Here is a 27,373-nt window from a genome sequence, read left to right as displayed (position 1 = left end):
GCCATGCCGAATAAGGCATTAATAAGTACTTAATAATGACTAGTTAAGAAGTAACAATATGTTACTAATTTGTATGTTAATAAGCAACTAATTAATGGTGAATATGTTCCCCATACTAAAGTGTTACCGTATTTTTTTACTGGTGCACAAAATGAACCGTGCATGAACATCACCTTGTTCAAAGAACAAAACCAACACAGAGCATAAACTCACAACAAATTACACACATGCAAATCAGTGTGACTTCTGCTGTTGCCGTATCCGTAATACGCCGATAGGGAGAAGTTTTTATTTACACGATGAGTCCGGTGTGTCTTGACCTCTGCCGAACCCCTGAGCCCGACTCACCGAACCCCTAGGGTTCGATCGAACCCAGGTTAAGAACCACTGACCGAGTCACTCAATTAAAAGCCATGTCCATCAAGTCAATAAATACCCAGACACTATCACCTTAGTCACAAATTACAAATGATCTGTCTTTCAGTTTGAAGGAAACAACCTTCAGGTGACGATGGGTGGCTTCCAGGTGCTGTGGTGTCTTCAGCTGATGCTCTCAAATTGGACTATGGCTGCGACTATCTCAAACTCCTTCTTCTACCAAAAATACCTCCATACCAACAGCAACCAAGACAGTACGTATACATGAACCTGTAGCATTTGGTTCGATTTGGTAAGATGAATCATTCTTGTACAAAACCCAAAACCAGTGAAGTTGGCACGTTGTGTAATTCGTAAATAAAAACAGAATACAGTGATTTGCAAATTATTTTCAACTTATATTCAATTGAATAGACTGCAAAGAACATATATTTAATGTCCGAACTGAGAAACTTAATTTCGTTTTGCAAATAATCATTAACTTAGAATCTATTGGCAGCAACACATTGCAAAAAAGTTGGCACAGGGGCATTTTTACCACTGTGTTACATGGCCTTTTCTTTTAACACTCTGTAAACGTTTGGGAACTGAGGATACCAATTTTTTAAGCTTTCCAGGTGTAATTCTTTCCCATTCTTGCTTGATGTACAGCTTAAGTTGTTTAACAGTCCGGGGTCTCAGTTGTAGTATTTTAGGCTTCATAATGCGCCACACATTTTCAATGGGTGACAGGTCTGAACTACAGGCAGGCCAGTCTAGTATAAAGCCACGCTGTTGTAACACGTGGTTTGGCATTGTCTTGCTGAAATGAGCAGGGGCGTCCATGACAACATATTGTGCTCCAAAACCTGTATGTATCTTTCAGCATTAATGGTGCCTTCACAGATGTGTAAGTTACCCATGCCTTGGGCACTAACACACCCCATACCATCACAGATGCCGGCTTTTGAACTTTACGCCTATAAAAATCCGGATGGTGATTTTCCTCTTTGGTCCGGAGGACACGACGTCCACAGTTTCCAAAAACAAATTGAAATGTGGACTCGTCAGACCACAGAACACGTTTCCACTTTGCATCAGTCCATCTTAGATGAGCTCCGGCCCAGCGAAGCCGGCTGCGTTTATGGGTGTTGTTGATAAATGGCTTTCGCTTTGCATAGTAAAGTTTTAACTTGCACTTACATGTGGTGATATCCTTTACACACTGATGTCGTTTTTTGATGCAGTACCGCCTGAGGGATCAAAGGTCCGTAATATCATCGCTTACGTGCAGTGATTTCTCCAGATTCTCTGAACCTTTTGATGATATTATGGACCGTAGATGGTGATATCCCTAAATTCCTTGCAATAGCTTGTTGAGAAATGTTGTTCTTAAACTGTTCGACAATTTGCTCACGCATTTGTTCACAAAGTGGTGACCATCGCCCCATCCTTGTTTGTGCATGACTGAGCATTTCATGGAAGCTACTTTTATACCCAATCATGGCACCCACCTGTTCCCAATTAGCCTGTTCCCCTGTGGGATGTTCCAAATAAGTGTTTGGTGAGCATTTCTCAACTTTCTCAGTCTTTTTTGCCACTTGTGCCGCTTTTTTTAAACATGTTGCAGGCATCAAATTCCAAATGAGCTAGTATTTGCAAAAAATAACAAAGTTTTCCAGTTTGACGTTAAGTATCTTGTCTTTGCAGTCTATTCAATTGAATATAGGTTGAAAAGCATTTACAAATCATTGTATTTTGTTTTTATTTACCATTTCACAACGTGCTAACTTCACTGGTTTTGGGGTTTGTATATTATAGTTGAATATATCCACACAAAATGTATTGTAATAATATCTGAGGTGCTACTTGTCAATCATACCTTTACAGAATCTTATCAATTCAAAAGAAATTCTTGAGAATAATGATTTTCTTTCCAATAGACTGTCTTCTTCTTGCTCTTCTTTTTAAAATAGGACAACACTGTGACAATACTCAATGTGAACATATATTATGTATCTGTTTGTATGAATAAGTATGTACATGTATCTACCGATTTACCAATAGTTTTTTTTTACATATTCTTTGAGGATCACACTCAACAAGATTACCTGAGATGCTGTGTATTTAAAATTTCAAACTGCATATCGCTACAGACTATTCAGTTTGTCGAATTTGGCGTGTCGAACAGTTTTGCTCTAATCAGACAATCAGAGGACGGAAAATGCTGAGCTTATATCAATATAAGACAAGCTGGCCCCGTGAGGCGAATCTAAAATCCAATATAGCTTAAGTGACATTGAGTCTGTACTCCTTATTCTGAAGGCCCTGGTGAGATCACATTGGCATGGCAACACAGAAGAAGCTGAAATCTGATTCTACAAAAATATCTACCACATACATACTGTTGCGTCGGACCAGTCTTCCTCTCAGGGAATAAAAGACACTGGTCAATCCCAAGCTCTTTCGAATGACATATATGTTGAGTAAGAAGGACCACCAAGACAGAATTGCGATATTACCAACTTTTACTAAAGCTTTAGGAGACCAGTCCTTACAAATTCGGTAATAACAGCATCAAGAAGCGGTCTGAAAATCAAACGGAAAGAGTCATCTTATTTAGTATGAAAACAGCCCCCTCCCGCCCAGAAAGAAATATAGGCTTATTGTTCTAAACTGATAAGGTAAAAAAGGGAGTACATTATACTCCCAAATACACATTCCAGCGCCTTCAAAGTGAAACACAGAGTTTACTAGCGAACAAAAGGAAAAAGCACAAAGTGTACACATGGGAAAATATTAGCTGCTTTAAAGATGACTATGAATAACGAAATAACTCTTAAAAATATATGCATTCTCCACAATACACATACTGAAAGCAATGCAACCAAGAGACGTGGTATTAGACGAAGAAAGTAGACAGTTGGAATTTCATGGAAAAAATATGAGAATTACAGTTCTGATATAGTTTAGGCCAGCAGATGAAGTTTTGCAGGCCCTGATGGCCGGCAGCCACGACTGTATTACAGAAATGCATTATTGTGCGGTGACCTTTACACCAGGTAAGGCATAGATGCATTTGGAGGTGGTTTTTTTCTTCTTCTTTTTTTTACTTAAATTCATACTGTATGCTCTAATCCACGGTTCTCAAAAAGTACCACCTCAGAAAACACCTGGTTTTCCAAGTACCACCATAATGACCGACATCAAAAATACAGTGGCGATGTAGGCCTAAATATTCATTAAAAACAAGGCAGAGGCATTTTTAACAAGTATATTTAACATTTGTTTTGACTGCAACATTAGACACAGTTTGAACAGTAACACTGTGTTTGAATATTTAATTAAGGGATTCTTTGGCGTACATCTAGATGGCGCCACTGTTTGAGAATCCCTGCTCTTATCATTGTTATTATGGGTTGCACATTAGAATAAGAAAAAGAAGGGAGTGATTCACTTTCATAAAAACGTTATGATAATGATATTATGATACGATAAATGGGACCACAAAGTATTCCATAATGTTGTTATTAGATACTTTGTGGTCCCATTTGCTCTAATAAATACAATAAATGAAAGTGACGAGGTGTCATACTGTTAAAAAAAAGAGTCCAAAACACAGCGTTCAGAGACATCCAAAACTGCTTGCATGAACCTTATGATTTGTTTCTTTGGTATTGTTGAACATGAGTGTGTTGGCCCTGCGATGAGGTGGCGACTTGTCCAGGGTGTACCCCGCCTTCCGCCCGATTGTAGCTGAGATAGGCTCCAGCGCCCCCCGTGACCCCGAAGGGAATAAGCGGTAGCAAATGGATGGATGGATGGAGTATTCAACAGTGTAACATCATTTATAGGTCAAAAAACAGGAAAATCATCATAAGATCCCTTTAAATATCAAGGATAAAAAAGATTGTTTTGTTCCGATAAAAATGATGACGATCATTTCTGGAAGGTTTTGTAATGAACTTAAGTATTCTGCGGTTAAAACTGTGACTTTTCAGATATTTCAATGACTGTTAATGTTAATTTCATTTTTATAAGGAACTGAATTTGTAATACAAAGTGATCAAGATAGTATCAGTATAATGTATTAGTGCGTTTCTTAATATTCCTATGTTGTTGTTACTTCCAGGTCAATACAATCGTGTGAACCTCCACGTGGAATCTCCTTCCTCTGTGTTTGCACTCCGAGGAGAAAATGCCACCCTGCCATGTAGGTTTTGGTACGAGCCAGAGTTGAACTCTCCCAGGAAGGTCCGAATTAAGTGGTCCTGGGTTTCTGTCGCTGGGGGGCCTCAGACGGATGTGCTGGTAGCTGCAGGGTCCCGTCGACGAACATTTGGAGAATTCAGGTTTTTCTTTGTAGATTTACGTGCGAACTGATAGTGTATTCCCGAAATCACATGTTTTTGTTGATCAGAGGACGTGTGCAGCTCAGGCAGAACTTTCCAGAAGATGCTGCACTTGTGATGACTCAACTCCAACTGAACAATACAGGCCGCTATGTCTGTGAAGTGGTGGACGGACTGGAGGACAAGAGAACGACAGTGGACCTTGAGTTGAGAGGTAACTTATACCTTACCAGTTCTCTGACATAGACACTTATGTCAAATCTTTAGGTTCATGCATTTGGTCCTTTGCACTATTTCAAAAGGCAGTTTTTGCCCTCTGCACTTTTTACAAATCCCGTTTCCATATGAGTTGGGAAATTGTGTTAGATGTAAATATAAACAGAATACAATGATTTGCAAATCCTTTTCAACCCATATTCATTGAATACACTACAAAGTCAAGATATTTGATGTTCAAACTCATGAACTTTATTTTTTTTTTGCAAATAATAATTAACTTAGAATTTCATGGCTGCAACACGTGCCAAAGTAGTTGGGAAAGGGCATGTTCACCACTGTGTTACATCACCTTTTCTTTAAAAACACTCAAACGATTGGGAACTGAGGAAACTAATTGTTGAAGCTTTGAAAGTGGAATTATTTCCCATTCTTGTTTTATGTAGAGCTTCAGTCGTTCAACAGTCCGGGGTCTCCGCTGTCGTATTTTACGCTTCATAATGCGCCACACATTTTCGATGGGAGACAGGTCTGGACTGCAGGCGTGCCAGGAAAGTCTTTTTTTACGAAGCCACGCTGTTGTAACACGTGCTGAATGTGGCTTGGCATTGTCTTGCTGAAATAAGCAGGGGCGTCCATGAAAAAGATGGCGCTTAGATAGCAGCATATGTTGTTCCAAAACCTGTATGTACCTTTCAGCATTAATAGTGCCTTCACAGATGTGTAAGTTACCCATGCCTTGGGCACTAATGCACCCCCATACCATCACAGATGCTGGCTTTTGAACTTTGCGTCGATAACAGTCTGGATGGTTCGCTTCCTTTTTGGTCCAAAAACAATTTGAAATGTGGACTCGTCAGACCACAGAACACTTTTCCACTTTGCATGGGTCCATCTTAGATGATCTCGGGCCCAGAGAAGCCGGCAACGTTTCTGGATGTTGTTGATAAATGGCTTTTGCTTTGCATAGTAGAGCTTTAACTTGCACTTACAGATGTAGCGACCAACTGTATTTAGTGACAGTGGTTTTCTGAAGTGTTCCTGTGCCCATGTGGTGATATCCTTTAGAGATTGATGTCGGTTTTTGATACAATGCCGTCTGAGGGATCGAAGGTCACGGTCATTCAATGTTGGTTTCCGGCCATACTGCTTACGTGGAGTGATTTCTCCAGATTCTCTGAACCTTTTGATGATATTATGATGTTGAAATCCCTACATTTCTTGCAATTGCACTTTGAGAAACGTTGTTCTTAAACTGTTTGACTATTTGCTCACGCAGTTGTGGACAAAGGGGTGTACCTCGCCCCATCCTTTCTTGTGAAAGACTGAGCATTTTTTGGGAAGCTGTTTTTATACCCAATCATGGCACCCACCTGTTCCCAATTAGCCTGCACACCTGTGGGATGTTCCAAATAAGTGTTTGATGAGCATTCCTCAACTTTATCAGTATGTATTGCCACCTTTCCCAACTTCTTTGTCACGTGTTGCTGGCATCAAATTATAAAGTTAATGATTATTTGCAAAAAAAAAAAGTTTTTCAGTTTGAACATCAAATATGTTGTCTTTGTAGCATATTCAACTGAATATGTGTTGAAAATGATTTGCAAATCATTGCATTCCGTTTATATTTACATCTAACACAATTTCCCAACTCATATGGAAACGGGGTTTGTACTTTCCAAAATAATATTTCCATACATTCAATAGAGACAAGTCAAACACTTGCACCAAGCGGAAAACGCCTGTTTCACTCTCGACCGCCCACAGGCTCACTGCTCACAGCCGCTGCTTTTTTTTCTGTGATGCTGCGCTACACCGCAATGATTGACAGCACGCAGAGAATAATCAGTGATCAGATGTGCCGACGGGCAGTTGGATGCAAGTGGAGAGAACATTAAGCCACCAAAACAAGTAAAAATAAAGAAAAATCAATACAGGAAGAGCATTGAGCTTCACTTAAAGTTGGCTATCGGTTGTTGACATAAAACTTTTAGAGAATAACAACAAAAATTACACACCCTAGTCTGAGAGTAAATGCTCCCACGCTGTTGAAGGGGAGTTGGTCCAAATTTCAGTCAAGATATATGAAACAAACATTAAACTAAATCGTCATAGAATCATCAAAAAACAATAGTTTTTTTTACTCTAAACATAAAATACATTTTTGAACAATTTTACATTACTCCAAATTATGCATGCATCTTCACGCCGCACCTCCTCCCCGTACGCAAGCTAGTCCTGTCCCCACAACGACTGAAATCCAAATGTTATCCTTGAAAGTATCCATAATACAGTATCTTACAGAACTCCTTGTGACGGCGTGGCACGGTTGGTAGAGCGGCGGTGCCAGCGAGACACTTCACTCTTGCTCCTGATGGGTCGTGGTTAGCATGGCAGCTCCCGCCATCAGTGTGTGAATGAATGTGTGAATGTGTGTGAAAGCGCTTTGAGTAACCTGAAGGTAGAAAAGCGCAATACAATGATAACCCATTTACCATTTAGAAGTGTTCACCCCATTTCTTCTCTATTTGCCCCTCTATGACACCCTTGACGCTCACTATTGTCTCCTGAGAAAAAAACTGTAATAAAATAATTGCTAAAATATTACTTTAGTATTTTTATTTAATGTTTTTTTTTAATTGATTTTTTATTTTTATTTAAATATTTTAATTTCTTTCTTTTTTTTTAATTTAGAAGTTTTTTACTTTAATTTAAAATTGTACTTTTCTAATCGTTTTTTTCTATTTTTATTTAATTGGCTCCAGCACCCCCCATGACCTAATAAGGGACAAGCGGTAGAAATAGATGGATGCATTTAATATTTTTTTAATTGTTTCAATTTTTATTTTATTTTTTATTTTTCAATGGACATACATTTGACTTCTGCAGTACAGAATGCTGTAGATTACCATGGTAAAAAAACAAACCCAAACTTGTCTACTCAGGTGTGGTGTTTCCATACCAGCATCCTCTAGGCCGTTATTACCTGACCTTCCTGGAAGCTAAGCAGGCGTGTGAGCAGCAGGACGCCACGGTGGCCACATTCCCTCAGCTCTACCAGGCCTGGGAGGAAGGTCTGAACTGGTGCAACGCAGGCTGGCTGGCCGACGGGACAGTCCAGTACCCCATAACTCAGCCCAGAGCAACTTGCGGCGGTCCTGGACTTGCCCCAGGCATCCGGAGTTACGGCAAGCGCCTGTCGCAACCTCATCGCTATGATGCCTTCTGCTTTTCCTCCTTGTTGCGAGGTGAGGTGTTTGTATTCTAGTGCTGACTTGCATTGCAATATTACTAGGCTATTAAACATTGGACAGTCTATACCATGGGTGTCAAACTCTGGCCCTTGAGGCAATATCAAATTAACAATAGAGCTGGCCCGCCGGTATTATAACTGTAACACCACATTCACCGCTTATACTCATACTTGCCAACAATTTTCCCGGGAGGCTCCAGAAAATCTCCCGGGGCAACCATTCTCCCGAATTTCTCCCGATTTTCACCCGGCCAACATTATTGGGGGCGTGCCTTAAAGGCACTGCCTTCAACGTTCTCTGTCGTCATGTCCGCTTTTCCTCCATGCAAACAGCGTGCCGGCACAGTCACATATTATATGCGGCTTTTAAACACACACAAGTGAATGCAATGCATACTTGGTCAACAGCCATACAGGTCACACTGAGGGTGGCCGTATCAACAACTTTAACACTGTTACAAATATGCGCCACACTGTGAACCCACACCAAACAAGAATGACAAACACATTTCGGGAGAACATCCGCACCGTAACACAACATAAACACAACAGAACAAATACCCAGAACCCCTTGCAGCACTAACTCTGACGGGACGCTACAATATACACCCCCCGCTACCACCAAACCCCGCCCCCACCCACCAAGTTAATGTTGATATTTACCTCAGAAGGCTGCAAATAGAAAAGAGGCATTACATTTTTTATTTAAATTGTATTAAATATACCATTGATGTTTTTTCGTTTGTTTTTTGAAAGTTGATTTTGCACTATTAAGTTATATAAGCGTTGCTTGTTCCACATTCAGTGTTAAAGCAAATCAGTGTAGCAAACTGAGCAATGATTCAAGTCTTATTCATGCACTTTCTCTTGCTACTTCAAGGCTTGAATGTTTGATTCATTCATTATTGTTATTTTATTTTCAAATATATTATTAGCCTGTGGAAAAAGTTTATTTTGATATTTACCTCAGAAGGCTGCAAATAGAAAAGAGGCATTCAATTTTTATTTAAATTTTATTTGATATGCCAATGATATTTTTTAATTATTATTATTTGAAACTCGATTTTGCATGTCACTATAAAGTTATATAAGCCTTGCTTGTTCAATATTCAATGCAAAACTTGTTTGGGTCCCTATTAAAAGGTTAATTTGTTCAACCTTGGCCCGCGGCTTTGTTCAGTTTTACATTTTGGCCCACTCTGTATTTGAGTTTGACACCCTTGGTCTATACAGTGAGTGCAAACTATTAAATTGTGTGTACTATTAGTGGGCATGTTGCAGGTGATCGACTGAGATTGAGTGTCAATTGATGACATTGATAACAAATGTGATAACATTGATACCACAACAATTGATAACAAATGCTAAGCTGGTGCAGACCGCCTTATTTAAATGAGGATTTTGGGTTTACTTTACTGACAGTCATCATGAAGACACTCATTTTCCTCCATACTCATGGGGTCTACAACCTGTGCTGTTTTGCAATGTTGTTGGACATGCAGCACATATCTAAAATACCATACCACTCTGTCTTGAATTTGGAATCGCAATTTAGACAACATAACTTATTTTTAGCACGCCGTCGGTGCGTTTTGGCTCCTTATATATGAAAAAACAAACTTCATAAAAAAAACCCTACCAGCTGCCATTGTTTTGCCGTATGTTTGTCTTCAAGTCAGCCCTTGAGTCACTGATAAGCTCTGATACGGAATTGCCGGAAAAGACGATATGTCTAATGTTTTATATTTCTTGTAGAAATATGTAGCTTGTCGACACAATCACACGTCCTCCAGAAGGCAGAAACTCCATTTGTGCATTACTGCGCCAGCTTGTACGCTAAAGTTCAAAATATAGACTGAAAATAGCGGCCGCAGAACAGTTTTAGGCTTGATAAATCACGTTGTGAGTGCGCAATTATTATATGTCCTATCGGCGATCTACACAGGATAATAATTTCCACTAATAGAGTGTTATTGGTGCAAATGTATTGTTTATAGCAGTGGTTCTTAACCTTGTTGGAGGTACCGAACCCCACCAGTTTCATATGCGCATTCACCGAACCCTTCTTTAGTGAAAAATAAAATGTTGGTTTTTTTCAAATTCAAGACAAAGTTATATGTTTTTGGTAACACTTTAGTATGGGGAACATATTCTAAGTAACAAAGACTTAATTTAGAGTTTTTTGGACACTTGGGGAACATATTCTAAGTAACAAAGACTTCATTTAGAGTTATTTGGTTAGGGTTAGAGGGTTAGGGCCAGGGTTAGACGAGTTAGGGTTATAATAAGGCCATGCATTAAGGCATTAATAAGTACTTAATAATGACTAGTTAAGAGCCAACATGTTACTAATTTGCATGTTAATAAGCAACTAATTAATGGTGAATATGTTCCCCATACTAAAGTGTTACCATGTTTTTTTTACTGGTGCACAAAATGAACCGTGCATGAACATCACCTTGTTCAAACAACAAAACCTACACACAACAAATTACACACCTGCAAATCAGTGTGACTTCTGCTGTTGCCGTATCCATACTACGCCGATAGGAAGAAGTTTATATTTACACGATGAGTCGGGTGTATCTTGACCTCCACTGAACCCCTTAGCCCGACTCACTGAACCCCTCAGGTTCGATCGAACCCAGGTTAAGAACCACTGGTTTAGGGATGTCAAAATTAATGTAACGCGTTAACCGTAAGTTTCTTAAACGGCGATTAACGCACATGCGTTCTGACTACATTTTGACCCTTGGGCCATTCCGCAGCGTGGTAAAATGTAATGATGTTCAGTTACTGTTGAACCACAAGCGGGAAAATAGCGAGCAGAAATGAACAAAGAAAAGGGTACTTTATGGAAATACCAGGTCCAAAGCCATGACATAATTGGAGCGAACGCCTGCTGGCGCGCTTGCATTCAGAGGGGAAGAGCTTCACTTCCGTGTTTGTATGCAGTTTACTGCATTTATAACATAAAATGTAGATTATTAGACTAACTTCTTTGGTTAGATTAAATAAAAGCTCAGCAGGTAAAAAGACGGATGACTAGTCTAGAGTCATTTTTTATTGGAAACCTTCGTCAAAACATGTCAAGACAACGCTTCTCATACCAATCACACACTTCCGGCTTCCCAATAATAGCGCTATGCGTCACATTTGCTACAGTAACAAAATAAAAAATGTTTCATTACAATGGTGCTTTGAATGTCAGATATATTTTGTAATTTAATCTGTGATATATCTACCTACATAAATGTTAGTACATCAGTTGAGGAATATAGTGTAGAGGGGGACATTTTGTGGCACATTGAAATACAGTGTATATTATTTTATAACATGCTCTGGTTGATGCACCTCAATTACAGAATGTTTAGCAGGCTGAATATTACAAATGATTAATAAATAAGGAAGGTTAAGACATTGTCATGCAGCAAAATGAATACCATTAACTTGTGTACTTAAAGTACACAATATCCAAAGCATTGATTTCATATAAAAAATATCACATTTTACATTACCAAACATCTTTGACAATCAAACCATGATCATAACAATCCACATTTTTTGTTATTAATGCATGACACTGGTGTCTAAGCGTGGTGTAGCTCCTCCACTGAATACAAGTGCTCCTACAGCAGGAATACACATTCTGTTTTCCTACAAAATACAAACTCTGGGAAGACAACAACACACTGCAGGTATTTTTTTAATAGTCATTAAATGCTCAACATTTTGTGTTGAGCTGTTTAAAAAAGCGTAAAGTTTAAAAAACATTTCATTAAATCAAACTAATTGTCCAGTCGTTGTATTGAAAGCTTGAAAATTATCTGTCTAGCGTACACATTAACGATGAAAATATATATTTATCTGTGATTAATCGCAATTAATTTGAGTTAACTGTGATCAATGTGACCAATCGTGATTGCATCTTTTAATCATTTGACAACCCTGATTATTTATATAATTTATTATATAACTGTATCCTGTGATTGTTTCCTTAAAGGCCTACTGAAATGTGATTTTCTTATTTAAATGGGGATAGCAGGTCTATTCTATGTGTCATACTTGATCATTTCGCGATATTGCCATATTTTTGCTGAAAGGATTTAGTAGAGAACATTGACGATAAAGTTTGCAACTTTTGGTCGCTGATAAAAAAGCCTTGCCTGTACCAGAAGTAGCAGACGAGTAGCGTGACGTCACAGGTTGTGGAGCTCCTTACATCTGCACATTGTTTACAATCATGGCCACCAGCAGCGAGAGCGATTCGGACCGAGAAAGCGACGATCTCCCCATTAATTTGAGCGAGGATGAAAGATTTGTGGATGAGGAAAGTGAGAGTGAAGGACTAGAGGGCAGTGGGAGCGATTCAGATAGGGAAGATGCTGTGAGAGGCGGGTGGGACCTGATATTCAGCTGGGAATGACTAAAACAGTAAATAAACACAACTCTATTAGCCACAACACAACCAGGCTTATATTTAATATGCCACAAATTAATCCCGCATAACAAACACCTCCCCCCTCCCGTCCATATAACCCGCCAATACAACTCAAACACCTGCACAACACACTCAATCCCACAGCCCAAAGTACCGTTCACCTCCCCAAAGTTCACACAGCACATATATTTCCCCAAAGTCCCCAAAGTTACGTACGTGACATGCACATAACGGCACGCACGTACGGGCAAGCGATCAAATGTTTGGAAGCTAATAGAGTTGTGTTTATTTACTGTTTTAGTCATTCCCAGCTGAATATCAGGTCCCACCCGCCTCTCACAGCATCTTCCCTATCTGAATCGCTCCCACTGCCCTCTAGTCCTTCACTCTCACTTTCCTCATCCACAAATCTTTCATCCTCGCTCAAATTAATGGGGAGATCGTCGCTTTCTCGGTCCGAATCGCTCTCGCTGCTGGTGGCCATGATTGTAAACAATGTGCAGATGTAAGGAGCTCCACAACCTGTGACGTCACGCTACTCGTCTGCTACTTCTGGTACAGGCAAGGCTTTTTTATCAGCGACCAAAAGTTGCAAACTTTATCGTCAATGTTCTCTACTAAATCCTTTCAGCAAAAATATGGCAATATCGCGAAATGATCAAGTATGACACATAGAATAGACCTGCTATCCCCATTTAAATAAGAAAATCACATTTCAGTAGGCCTTTAAGGAAACAATCACAGGATACAGTTATATAATAAATTATATAAATAATCAGGGTCCTCCTGGTAAGAGTCTTTGTTGTCCCAGTTCTCCACAGGCCAATGGTAAAGCTTGACTGTCATCTTCCGGGAATGTAAACAATGAAACACTGGCTGTGTTTGTGTTGTTGCCGCAGCCGGTCGCAATACACCGCTTCCCACCTACAGCTTTCTTCTTTGCTGTCTCCATTGTTCATTGAACAAATTGCAAAAGATTCACCAACACAGATGTCCAGAATACTGTGGAATTTTGCGATGAAAACAGACTACTTAATAGCTGGCCACCATGCTGTCCCAAAATATCCTCTACAATCCGTGACGTCACGCGCTGATGTCATCATACCGAGACGTTTTCAGCAGGATATTTTGCGCAAAATTTAAAATTGCACTTTAGTAAGCTAACCCAGCCGTATTGGCATGTGTTGCAATGTTAAGATTTCATCATTGATATATAAACTATCAGACTGTTTGTTCGGTAGTAGTGGTTTTCAGTAGGCCTTTAATGATAAAAAAAAAACCTGATTAAAAGAAGAAAATAACTATAATAAAAAGCCAGTCTTTGAACGGCTCTTCAAGATCCCTTCCAAGAGCCATAAATCCCATCTCTAGAATGTAACAATAAGTGAATGGACATTATTAAAAATAATTTATACAGAAGAACAATAACCCTTCAAAATGTTGGCAAGTTTGGCAGGTTTTTGTAGGATTACATTTCCTACATAAATCATTGTCAAAAACATTTCCGTACACTGTCTCAGTTATTGTGCGATCATACATTAGGGGTAACAAACAAGTCTGTGTGGTCATACAACGCACACAGAGGCCATAAAAAATGGTCATTATAGAATACTGCTGTAGAATGCGTAGTCACAACAGTGTGACATGTGCTATGTTGCACATGCATGAGATAAGTTGCATTTTGACGAATCCTTTGGAACGCATTAATATCCGCAACTACCACTGTGTATGGGATGACCTGAAGGAACCTAGAAGTACTAGGGTAAATGGCAAGCTGTTATTTAGTTTTTTAGGCTCTATAACAGTGGTTCTTAACCTGGGTTCGATCGAACCCTAGGGGTTCGGTGAGTCGGCCTAAGGGGTTCGGCGGAGCCTGCGCCGCTGAGGTCAAGACACACCCAACTCATCGTGTAAATAAAAACTTCTCTCTATCTGCGTATTATGGATACCCCCAAACAATTTTCCCTCTAAATTTCCATCTGATTTGCAGGTGTGTAATTTGTTGTGAGTTCACGCACTGTGTTTGTGTTGTTCTGTGAACAAAGTGATGTTCATGCATGGTTCATTTTGTGCACCAGTAAAAAAACATAACTTTGTCTTGAATTTAAAAAAACATATACATTTTATTTTTCACTAAAGAAGGGTTCGGTGAAGGCGCATATGAAACTGGTGGGGTTCGGTACCTCCAACAAGGTTAACAACTACTGCCCTAGAGGGACATGGAGGGAAAAAAATGTGTTTGCGAGATCTCGCAAAAGGTTTTTTTTTCCTATGTCAGTGAACCGGAAGTAAAACAGACACCGCGATGGTGAACTGGAAGTGAAACAAGACAAAAGCGATGGAGGAGCCCACCCAGCATCCGTGGGAGAAGTTTATTGATTTCTATTTTAGTATTGGCCAAGCACAGAGGTCGGGTAGGCTCCCGCATGCTCCGGCTCCTCCATCGCTGTGGCTGTTTCGCTTCCGGTTCACTGACATAGGAAAAAAAAACGTTTGCGAGATCTCGCAAAAAGTATGGCGACATCCATGTCCCTTTACGGCAGTGGTTCTTAACCTGGGTTCGATCGAACCCTAGGGGTTCGGTGAGTCGGCCTCAGGGGTTCTCCCTATCAGCGTATTATGGATACCCCCAAACAATGTTCCGTCTAATTTTCCATCTGATTTGCAGGTTTTTTGATTGATCGATTGAAACTTTTTACTAGTAGATTGCAAAGGAAGAGAATACATTATATGAAACAGTACAGTTTACACAGTACAGTATATATTCCGTACAATTGACCGCTAAATGGTAACACCCGAATAAGTTTTTCAACTTGTTTAAGTCGGGGTCCACGTTAAACAATTCATGGTAATGTGTGTAAGGTGTGTAATTTGTTGTGAGTTCATGCACGGTGTTGGTTTTGTTCTTTCAACAAGGTGATGTTCATGCACAGTTCATTTTGTGCACCAGTAAAAAAACATATAACTTTTTCTTGAATTGAAAAAACATTTTATTTTTGACTAAAGAAGGGTTCGGTGAATGCACATATGAAACTGGTGGGGTTCGGTACCTTCAACAAGGTTAAGAACCCCTGCTCTATAATAAAGTTTATTACTGATCACGTTAGTGATGTTGGTGAAGTCGACATTGTAATGTATTTATTAAAAAACAGATTTCACAATCCATGTATTTGGGACTCAAACTACTGAATATTGGAAAAGCAACAATTCCAAAAAATGTCTTATTTCCTGTTTCCATCCTAAGGGAAAGTGTACTATTTTCAGCCTTCTGGCAAGATGAACCTGACAGAGGCTCGGCAGGCCTGTGAGGACGATGAAGCACAGATCGCCAAAGTCGGCCAGCTGTACGCTGCATGGAAACTGACGGGCTTGGATCACTGCAATGCCGGCTGGTTGGCCGATGGAAGTGTTCGATATCCCATCGCAAGGCCACGAAGAAACTGCAGTTCTTCGGAGCCGGGAGTACGCAGCTTTGGCTTCCCCCCTTTCCAGGACAAGCATGGAGTCTATTGCTACAAGGCACAGGAGTAATGGATGTAAAGCATGAAGATTATTTCTCCATGTACTCTCTAATTGTGCTATCAATATAGTTGGCATCAAAACAATCATTGTAAGTCTTCAGTAAGTCATACAAAATTGAAGATATGGCATTTGCAGTAAATTACATTCAGTATATGTGGAAACAGACTTTTAGAAGTTGTTCTTACACAGGTCTATTATCAAAAAAATATCGAGTCGAGCATTTTGAAAGGGAAAATGTTAATTTTTTCCGTACCTCGAGAAGCACGTTAAAACGGAACTACTTTTTGCAACTGTCTGTCTTTCTGTACTGTAATTATGTCAAATGTATGGGACTTTACATCCTTTACCAGCATTCTTCTATAGGCTACAGGTGATGATCAGTAACAGCAAAACAAGTACAAAATTGAGGAATTGCTGTTTTCTGCAACCTAACTGAACTGTGGATTCTGAAAAATGAAAATGCCACAGAAAAAGCATATTATTACATACATTTATTTGACTTCTGTTCACCCTACACTCCACATTCTAAACTTTGTTCATGGCATAGTTTATTATCAAGTTTTTACATGTATTTCAATGTATTCAAATCAGCATAAAATGTCCATAGAATTAGCAGAAATCTGTTGATTTGGAAATAATTTGATTTAATCAGTTAAAAGTTAATATCATGCATTGTGGGAAATTAACCCATTGGTAGCGGCAATAGAAAAAATAAGACAATAAAACACAATCCAACAGGCAATATTTGAATATAATCAAAATAACGCATAGACACTAATAACTATACAAAATAGAATAGGCCAGTTGGTGGTTCTGATAAAAATGTCCATATTTCACAAAAGTCAATTGTATGTTAGGTTTATTGATATAATTGTATTTCATAAATCTATTTTGTTTCATTTATGTTAGACTGAGAATTATGCATCACATAAAGTGTATTCCTTTTTACAAATTAAAGTTATGTATCCAAATAAATGGACAAATTTAATATAATCAAAATGCATATATATAAACTATGGGGCTTAACATTTTTTGAGTGCATTTACTCGTTCACAGAATGTGTTTAACCATGTTTAGTTTAGTTTAGTTTAGTTTATTATTTCTTTGGTCAGTGGTCAACAAAATAAACAAACAGTTTTACATAAACAAACAGTTGTACATTCATAAATTGACAATGTTACAGACTGAAAGGGTTTTGGCTGAAGTTGAGCACTTATTTCGTCTAACAGTAGTTCTTAACCTGGATTCGATCGAACCCTGGGGGTTCGGTGAGTCGGCTTCAGGGGTTCGGCGGAGCCTCCGCCGCGGAGGTCAAGACACACCCGACTCATTGTGTAAATAAAAACTTCTCCCTATTGGCGTATTATGGATACCCTCAAACAATGTTCCCTCTAATTTTCCATATGCGTGAGCCAACGCAAAAACTCCTTGAGTATTCAGTGGAGCACATGTGAGCACACCTGTCCCAAACCTGACTAAATAACAAATTAAATGTTTTATTATTATAATCAAATGACAGCCGTCATTTCCATGAGATTATTTTCTAATATAAGTGTTTTGGCCCACTTACAACGACAATAACAAAAAATATTGTTTTTCATGAGCTGTGTACTAGTATTGTATGTCTGGGTGGAAAACTAAGAAAAGGAACAGACTTTGCTGTGAAAATAAATAAATAATTGTATTTGATCATTTATCATTTAAAATGACATGAGAGTGGCACTTGCCAAGGTGAAGCCACGCATATCTGAACTGGTCTCTCAAAGGCAACAGCAGAAGTCACACTGATTTGCAGGTGTGTAATTTGTTGTGAGATCATGCACTGTGTTGGTTTTGTTCTTTGAACAAGGTGATGTTCATGCACGGTTCATTTTGTGCACCAGTAAAAAAAACAGAACTTTGCCTTGAATTTGAAAATAAAAAAAACATTTTATTTTTCACTGAAGAGAACGTGCATATGAAACTGGTGGGGTTCGGTACCTCCAACAAGGTTAAGAACCACTGGTCTAAGACTATAAACAATCTCAAATACAAGAGGAGCTTCCTAGAAATATGAAATTTCCTTTACACAACATAAACACTGTTCAAATATATACACAGTAAAGACATGTGAAATATTCCTGCACTAGAGATGCGCGGTTTGCGGGCACAACCGCGGAGTCCGCGGATTATCCGCGGATCGGGCGGATGAAATTAAAAAAAAATTAGATTTTATCCGCGGGTCGGGTCGGATCGGGTCGGGCGATTGAAATAAAAAAAAATTAGATTTTAAATAGATTCAGGCGGGTGGCAGTTAAACCAATTCGGAAATATATATACATAGTTAAATGTTGTTACCCACATACGAAAAACGAGCAGGCACCTGCTGCATATGCCACAACAGAAGAAAAAAAAAGAAAAGAGATGGACACTTTTACGGAGCGGAGAAGGGACGCCTCGCCGGGGTCCGGGACCGAGGCCCCTTCCCCCAAGAGGGCCCCACCTGGAGCCGTAGCTGAGGCGATCCGCGAGAAGGGCCCGACGCACGTCCAGGGTCACTACCGCGCCCACCGCACCGACACCCCGCCTCGTCCGCCTTCGCCGCGGCCGGCGTCACGCGCAGCAGGTAAGCAGCTTACCTGCCCGCCACCCCCGTGGCCGGGGGATCGTAACAGGGGTCACTCCGCGCGCTCCGCCCGCGCAGCTTACCTGCCCGCCACCCCTGTTGCCGGGGGCGCGTAACAGGGGTCACTCCGCGCGCAGTGCGCTCACGAAAGGGGTGGGGCTCACCCTGGTTTATATACAGAGCAGGACGGTGGCCATGGAAGTCGGAACCCGCTAAGGAGTGTGTAACAACCCACCTGCCGAATCAACTAGCCCTGAAAATGGATGGCGCTGGAGCGTCGGGCCCATACCCAGCCATCGCCGGCAGCGAGACGCGCTTGGAGGTGCGCTCAGCGCGGCTCCCATATGATTGCGCACTGGTGTGCGTCTGGGTCGTGACAGCGTGGCACGCGAAAGTCTGTGCTGCATTGGATCAGTCTCCTTTCTTTAACAGGCAAAAGCTTTATAACGTCAGTGCCTTGCATCGTCTATATTAGATATATAACAACGGGCGGGTGCGGGCGGATGGCGGGCGGGTGCAGTTCTGATCAAACGTTACATCGGGTGGATGGCGGATGGTTGACGACTTTCTGATGCGGTTGCGGATGAAATATTTGCCTATCCGCGCATCTCTATCCTGCACACATGTTGGTTAAACATTTGTACCAATAATATACTATATACCAGTGTTTTTCAACCTTTTCTGAGCCAAGGCACATTTTTTTTCATTAAAAAAATCCAGACGCACACCACCAGCAGAAAACATAAAACAATGAAACTCAGCAGCCGATATTGACAGTAAAAAGTCGTTCTTGCAATTGTTGGATATGAATTCAAACCATAACCAACCATGGATCGATATAGCTCTTGTCTCAAAGTAGGTGTAGTGTCACGACCTGTCACATCACCCGTGACTTATTTAGATTTTGTGCGTGTTTTCCTGTGTGTAGTGTTTTAGTTTTTGTCTTGCGCTCCTATTTTGGTGTTGATTGTCATGGCATGTACGGTTGTGATTTGTGGACGCCATCTGCTCCACACGCTGTAAGTCTTTGCTGTCGTCCAGCATTCTGTTTTTGTTTACTTTGCAGCCAGTTCAGTTTTAGCTTTGTTTTGCTTCAATGCCTTTTCTTAGCGGCACTCGCCTTTTGTTTGTTTTTGGTTTAAGCGTTAGATACTTTTTTACCTGCAAACCATCGTCGTCGTTCCCGACATCTACAAAGCAACAAAGCTACCTACTGATATGGAAGAGTATTACACGGTTACTCTGCCGAGCTCAAGACAGCACAGACACTCAACAACGGCACATTTGCGGATTATAACTATATATATACAGGTTTGCAAACAATATTTTTAACCCAATTAGGTGAAATTACATAATCTCCCACGGCACACCAGACTGTATCTCACGGCACACTAGTGTGCCGCGGCACAGTGGTTGAAAAACACTGCTATATACAACCACTTATACTTCCATTATTATTTATATCCCACATTTAGTTTTGTAATAAACACTGATCATAGGATTAACTACTGTGTTGATTCAAGCGTAAAATATATTTTTCCAAGACATTGCTTTTAAAGTTTTTTTTTTAAATGTGTCAATGGAACTGGAACATTTTATGGAATCATCCAAGCTGTTCCACAGTTGGACCCCCCTGACAGAAACATATCTACTGTTTTAAGCTAGTTCTTATGTTTGCTTTCTGGAAGACAGATGAACCTCTGAGGTCGTATGAACTCTCCCTGGGTTTGAACCTCTCCCGTAGACACCGAGGCAGCATGCGGTTATGAGCTTTGTACGTCACAATAGCAGTGTTAAGGTCAACAAGATCGTGCTGTTTTAATGTTTTTAATTTAATAAAAAGAGCATTGGTATGAGCATTATAATCCGCATAATTTACAATTCTAATGACTTTCTTTTGAAGTAAGAACATAGAGTTGATGTTTGATTTATAATTGTTACCCCAGATTTCAACACAATAATTGAGATATGGGAGTACGAAATAATTATATAACATGTTAAGAGCCTTTTGATTTACAAAGTTTTAAATTTTATGTAACATAGCAATTTATTGCCATCTTTGTCTTGAGTATATTTATGGGCAGTTTCCAATTTAATTTGTCATCTATATGTATATGGAAATAAAAATATATGCATTGTTGTCTTTGATGTACAACTGGCTTGGCAGGTTTGAAAGTGTTCTTTATTTTACTCAAGCTGCTGCGTTTCCGCTGAAAGTCCTGCATCCTATGTAGGCCGTAAGGTGAAGCCGTTTTTCGTTTCATCTCGTTCCCATATCTGGGCACTAAATAATTTCTGGTTCTTAAAAAATATATTTTGGTTTTCAATGAGAAAAGTAAAGTTCTCCACCGGACATCCAGGCAAATTTTTTAAATTTGTGTTTAAAGTCGGGACTATTTCTTGCTTGGCGTAACAATATTTTCGTCTCAAGAGGTGATGTTTTTGTCACGTGCTTCACATTCGACCAATCAGGTAGCCGCGCAGATCCAACAACGTCTAGCCATGAAGAGGAAAATACTCTAAAACACCTTAAAAAACTTCGAAAAAAGAACAACAAAATATGCTATATGCATGTTACGTCTGTTAGGAATGAAGAAGTGAATGATTTCACTATCGGAAGGTGGGATACTTACAGGAATTGTCTAAAACAGTGGTTTTGCTGTGATGGCGAGTCTCATAAAGTAGCCGAGACATTCAAATCCTGTATCAATGTTGAATTTAAAGATATTCCTGATGATGCTTGGCTTCACCCGACTTGTCACCGGCGGTTCATTGATAAGAAGCGTTTAGATTATGCCTAAAAACTGGCCAAACGGCTGAATGTAGGTCAAGATGAGTCTGTGGCATCGGACAACGCTTCAGGCTCGACAAGTGACATTCCAAAGAAAAGACTAAGATCGAAGACGAGCCTGCTTATCGGTTCTGCTGGCCCTGTGCTCCCTGCCATTTGGATCATTTGCAAAAAAACGGACAAGAGAATTACTGTGGGAGGCAAACGGCAGAAGGACCATCTCAGAAAATCCTCAGTGCTGAACTCTGTAGAACTTGCACCTGGCTCGGTGACAACAAGCTATCCATACACTTGGGTAAAGCGGAATCCATCCTGTTTGGGTCCCACATAAACCTTAAGAAAGTCAATGACTTCACTATAAAAGTGGGCGACATTGTTATCACCAGGAAGGATGAGGTCATCTACCTCGGTTCCATTCTAGAGGCTAATCTTTCCTGTGATAAAATGGCAACCAAGGTAATCAAAAAGGTCAACCAACGAACGAGATTTCTCTATCAATCAATCAATCAATCAATGTTTATTTATATAGCCCTAAATCACAAGTGTCTCAAAGGGCTGCACAAGCCACAACGACATTCTCGGTACAAAGCCCACATAAGGGCAAGGAAAAACTCACCCCAGTGGGACGTCGATGTGAATGACTATGAGAAACCTTGGAGAGGACCGCATATGTGGGTAACCCCCCCCCCCCCCCCCCCCTCTAGGGGAGACCGAAAGCAATGGATGTCGAGTGGGTCTGACATAATATTGTGAGAGTCCAGTCCATAGTGGATCCAACATAATAGTAAGAGTCCAGTCCATAGTGGGGCCAGCAGGACACCATCCCGAGCGGAGACGGGTCAGCAGCGCAGAGATGTTCCCAGCCGATGCACAGGCGAGCGGTCCACCCCGGGTCCCGACTCTGGACAGCCAGCACTTCATCCATGGCCACCGGACCTGTGCCCCCCCCCCTCCACAAGGAAAAGGGGAGCAGAGGAGAAAAGAAAAGAAACGGCAGATCAACTGGTCTAACACGGGGGCTATTTAAAGGCTAGAGTATACAAATTAGTTTTAAGATGGGACTTAAATGCTTCTACTGAGGTAGCATCTCTAATTGTTACCGGGAGGGCATTCCATAGTACTGGAGCCCGAATAGAAAACGCTCTATAGTCCGCAGACTTTTTTTTGGGCTCTGGGAATCACTAATAAGCCGGAGTTCTTTGAACGCAGATTTCTTGCCGGGACATATGGTACAATGCAATCGACAAGATAGGACGGAGCTAGACCGTGTAGTATTTTATACGTAAGTAGTAAAACCTTAAAGTCACATCTTAAGTGCACAGGAAGCCAGTGCAGGTGAGCCAGTATAGGCGTAATATGATCAAACTTTCTTGTTCTTGTCAAAAGTCTAGCAGCCGCATTTTGTACCAATTGTAGTCTTTTAATGCTAGACATAGGGAGACCCGAAAATAATACGTTACAGTAGTCGAGACGAGACGTAACGAACGCATGAATAATGATCTCAGCGTCGCTAGTGGATAAAATAGAACGAATTTTAGCGATATTACGGAGATGAAAGAAGGCCGTTTTAGTAACACTCTTAATGTGTGACTCAAAGGAGAGAGTTGGGTCGAAAATAATACCCAGATTCTTTACTGATTCGCCTTGTGTAATTGTTTGGTTGTCAAATGTTAAGGTGGTATTATTAAATAAATGTCGGTGTTTAGCAGGACCGATAATCAGCATTTCCGTTTTCTTGGCGTTGAGTTGCAAGAAGTTAGCGGACATCCATTGTTTAATTTCATTAAGACACGCCTCCAGCTGACTACAACCCGGCGTGTTGGTCAGCTTTAGGGGCATGTAGAGTTGGGTGTCATCAGCATAACAATGAAAGCTAACACCGTATTTGCGTATGTTGTCGCCTAGCGGCAGCATGTAAATACTAAAGAGTGCAGGGCCAAGAACCGAACCCTGAGGAACTCCGCACGTTACCTTAACATAGTCCGAGGTCACATTATTATGGGAGACGCATTGCATCCTGTCAGTAAGATAAGAGTTAAACCACGACAAAGCTAAGTCTGACATACCAATACGTGTTTTGATACGCTCTAATAAAATATTATGATCGACGGTATCGAAAGCAGCGCTAAGATCAAGAAGCAGCAACATAGATGACGCATCAGAATCCATCGTTAGCAGTAGATCATTAGTCATTTTTGCGAGGGCTGTCTCCGTAGAGTGATTTGCCCTGAAACCGGATTGAAAAGGTTCACAGAGATTGTTAGACACTAAGTGTTCATTTAGCTGCTGTGCGACAATTTTTTCGAGGATTTTCGAAATAAAGGGAAGGTGGGACACCGGTCGGTAGTTTACCATGAGGTCAGGATCAAGGTTATAGAATCTCCTCTCTGGTCAACAAAAGCACCATGAGGATTCTGGCGGGAACTCTTGTTCAACCCTTTTTCGATTACGCATGCACCTCCTGGTACCCTAGCACCTCCAAAACCCTCAAATCTAAACTCCAAACATCCCAGAACAAGCTAGTCAGATTACTTCTAGACCTCCACTCCAGATCCCACCTCACTCCTACCCACTTCTCCAAAGTGGGCTGGCTCAGGGTGGAGGACAGAGTAAAACAACTTGCACTGAGCCTAGTCTATAAAATCCGCTACACCTCCCTGATACCGAAGTACATGTCAAACTACTTCCTTAATGTAAATGACCGCCATAACCACAACACCAGGGGGAGCTCCACTAACCACGTTAAACCCAGATTCCGATCTCACAAAGGTCTTAACTCATTCTCTTTCTATGCGCTCCCAACAGGTATAAAAGAAAGGGCATCCCTATCCTCCTTCAAAACGCAATAAAAGTACACCTCCAGGCAACTTCAACCCTAAACTAACACCCTCCCCGGATTGTTAAGAATCAAATGTAGATACTTTTACTTATGCCTTCTGATCTCTCTCTCTCTCTCTCTCTCTCTCTCTATGTCCACTACTTGCTATACATATCCTACCAAGTCAGACCTAATAATAAATGATAAATGGGTTGTACTTGTATAGCGCTTTTCTACCTTCAAGGTACTCAAAGCGCTTTGACACTACTTCCACATTTACCCATTCACACACACATTCACACACTGATGGAGGGAGCTTCCATGCAAGGCACTAACCAGCACCCATCAGGAGCAAGGGTGAAGTGTCTTGCTCAGGACACAACGGACATGACGAGGTTGGTACTAGGTGGGGATTGAACCAGGGACCCTCGGGTCGCGCACGGCCATTCTTCCACTGCGCCACGCCGTCCCTACACTGTTTCAATATCCATTTCTCTGTTCTCAATTGTTGATGACTGATGATAACAACCAAACCTAACCCTCCACACCCCGGATTGTAAATAATGTAAATAATTCAATGTATATACCCTGATGATTATCTTGTGTGATGACTGTAGTATGATGATAGTATATATGATAGTATATATCTGTATCATGAATCAATTTAAGTGGACCCCGACTTAAACAAGTTGAAAAACGTATTCGGGTGTTACCATTTAGTGGTCAATTGTACGGAATATGTACTTCACTGTGCAACCTACTAATAAAAGTCTCAATCAATCAATCAATCTTTCACAGGCAGAAACGCTTTCAGCAGGTAAACACACACACAAACACACACGCACACACACACACACACACACACACACACACACACACACACACACACACACACACACACACACACACACACACTACACGTAGCACTTACACACATACAAACCATTTAATCATCTTTTATTTTTAGGCCAGTTGATGAACGCTGCCAGGATAAAGAAAGACGGTAGCATTCTCTTGCATATTGAAGACAGAGACTGTGTGGCCATGGAGGTGCGGTACCACAAGTCCTGTTCCAGACAGTACACCAGGTTCATGACAAAGTTTGATGTAACAGTTACTGGAACCGCAGATGAAGAAGTGTGAGTTATTAAACTGCATTATCAATTATATACACATTATAAATTACAATTCAAAATATAGATGAATGACAGATACAGTGTCAATAATTATGAAATGAATATAGAATAAATAAAAGTTTCACTTTTTGAATGGACTTTTCCATGATATTACATTTGTTTTAGATGCACTTGTAAAGGCTGTTTGTATGTAGCTACAATCTCGACTATTAAATGTGTGTGTGTTCCTTTTCAGAAGTGAACCAATCTTTGATGCCAGCGACAACATATTCTGCGAGACGATCATCCGCCAAAGGATAATTGTTAATCAGGAGGTGCTGAGAACGAACCAGAAATGTTTTTAAATACGGTGCAAAAACTTGAAGATTGTGATGCTTTAAACTACAGGTAACAACAGAAGCTTATTTTGGCAGCAATGTAAAACACTTTTATGCTGGAAAATATCAAAAGAATAATAAATAATTTAATCAATCAATCAATCAATGTTTATTTATATAGCCCTAAATCACAAGTGTCTCAAAGGGCTGCACAAGCCACAACGACATCCTCGGTACAGAGCCCACATAAGGGCAAGGAAAAACTCACCCCAGTGGGACGTCGATGTGAATGACTATGAGAAACCTTGGAGAGGACCGCATATGTGGGTAACCCCCTCCCCACTAGGGGAGACCGAATGCAATGGATGTCGAGTGGGTCTGACATAATATTGTGAGAGTCCAGTCCATAGTGGATCCAACATAATAGTAAGAGTCCAGTCCATAGTAGGGCCAGCAGGAAACCATCCCGAGCGGAGACGGGTCAGCAGCGCAGAGATGTTCCCAACTGATGCACAGGCGAGTGGTCCACCCCGGGTCCCGACTCTGGACAGCCAGCACTTCATCCATGGCCACCGGACCTGTGTGTCTCCCCCTCCACAAGGGAGAGGGGGGAGCAGAGGAGAAAAGAAAAGAAACGGCAGATCAACTGGTCTAAAAAAGGGTGGTCTATTTAAAGGCTAGAGTATACAAATGAGTTTTAAGATGGAACTTAAATGCTTCTACTGAGGTAGCATCTCTAACTGTTACCTGGAGGGCATTCCATAGTACTGGAGCCCGAATAGAAAACGCTCTATAGCCCGCAGACTTTTTTGGGGCTTTGGGAATCACTAATAAGCCGGAGTTTTTTGAACGCAGATTTCTTGCCGGGTCATATGGTACAATACAATCGGCAAGATAGGCTGGAGCTAGAACGTGTAGTATTTTTATACATAAGTAGTAAAACCTTTAAGTCACATCTTAAGTGCACAGGAAGCCAGTGCAGGTGAGCCAGTATAGGCGTAATATGATCAAACTTTCTTGTTCTTGTCAAAAGTCTAGCAGCCGCATTTTGTACCAACTGTAATCTTTTAATGCTAGACATAGGGAGACCCGAAAATAATACGTTACAGTAGTCGAGACGAGACGTAACGAACGCATGAATAATGATCTCAGCGTCGCTAGTGGATAAAATAGAACGAATTTTAGCAATATTACGGAGATGAAAGAAGGCCGTTTTAGTAACACTCTTAATGGGTGACTCAAACGAGAGAGTTGGGTCAAAGATAATACCCAGATTCTTTACTGAGTCGCCTTGTGTAATTGTTTGGTTGTCAAATGTTAAGGTGGTATTATTAAATAAATGTCGGTGTTTAGCAGGACCGATAATCAGCATTTCCGTTTTCTTGGCGTTGAGTTGCAAGAAGTTAGCTGACATCCATTGTTTAATTTCATTAAGACACGCCTCCAGCTGACTACAATCCGGCGTGTTGGTCAGCTTTAGGGGCATGTAGAGTTGGGTGTCATCAGCATAACAGTAAAAAAAGGCTTTGATAGTATATTTAAACTACTAATACTTTTCAGTATGA

The 27,373-nt window shown here is 40.6% G+C and overlaps 1 protein-coding gene across 1 annotated transcript; it reads left to right on the top strand.

Annotated features, from left to right (window-relative positions):
• Positions 1–511: 511 nt before the first annotated feature.
• On the top strand, positions 512–16,150 carry LOC133615780 (hyaluronan and proteoglycan link protein 3-like). Its single transcript, XM_061974552.1, has 5 exons — positions 512–632; positions 4,490–4,709; positions 4,778–4,923; positions 7,871–8,173; positions 15,864–16,150. Exons 1-5 carry the CDS (start codon positions 512–514, stop codon positions 16,148–16,150), a joined length of 1,077 nt encoding a protein of 358 aa, XP_061830536.1.
• Positions 16,151–27,373: the final 11,223 nt, after the last annotated feature.

The sequence above is a fragment of the Nerophis lumbriciformis genome, linkage group LG15, assembly GCF_033978685.3.
Source record: "Nerophis lumbriciformis linkage group LG15, RoL_Nlum_v2.1, whole genome shotgun sequence".
Taxonomy (NCBI): Eukaryota; Metazoa; Chordata; class Actinopteri; order Syngnathiformes; family Syngnathidae; genus Nerophis; species Nerophis lumbriciformis.
The sequence above is the reverse complement of the archived record's forward strand: the minus strand, read 5'-3'. Positions and strand labels throughout refer to the sequence as shown.

Coding starts and splice junctions, on each gene's coding strand:
- LOC133615780 (XM_061974552.1), top strand. CDS start 512: ATGGGTGGCTTCCAGGTGCTGTGGTGTCTTCAGCTGATGCTCTCAAAT. Junction 4,710..4,777: donor CGAACATTTGGAGAATTCAG/GTTTTTCTTTGT, acceptor TTTGTTGATCAG/AGGACGTGTGCAGCTCAGGC. Junction 4,924..7,870: donor AGTGGACCTTGAGTTGAGAG/GTAACTTATACC, acceptor TTGTCTACTCAG/GTGTGGTGTTTCCATACCAG.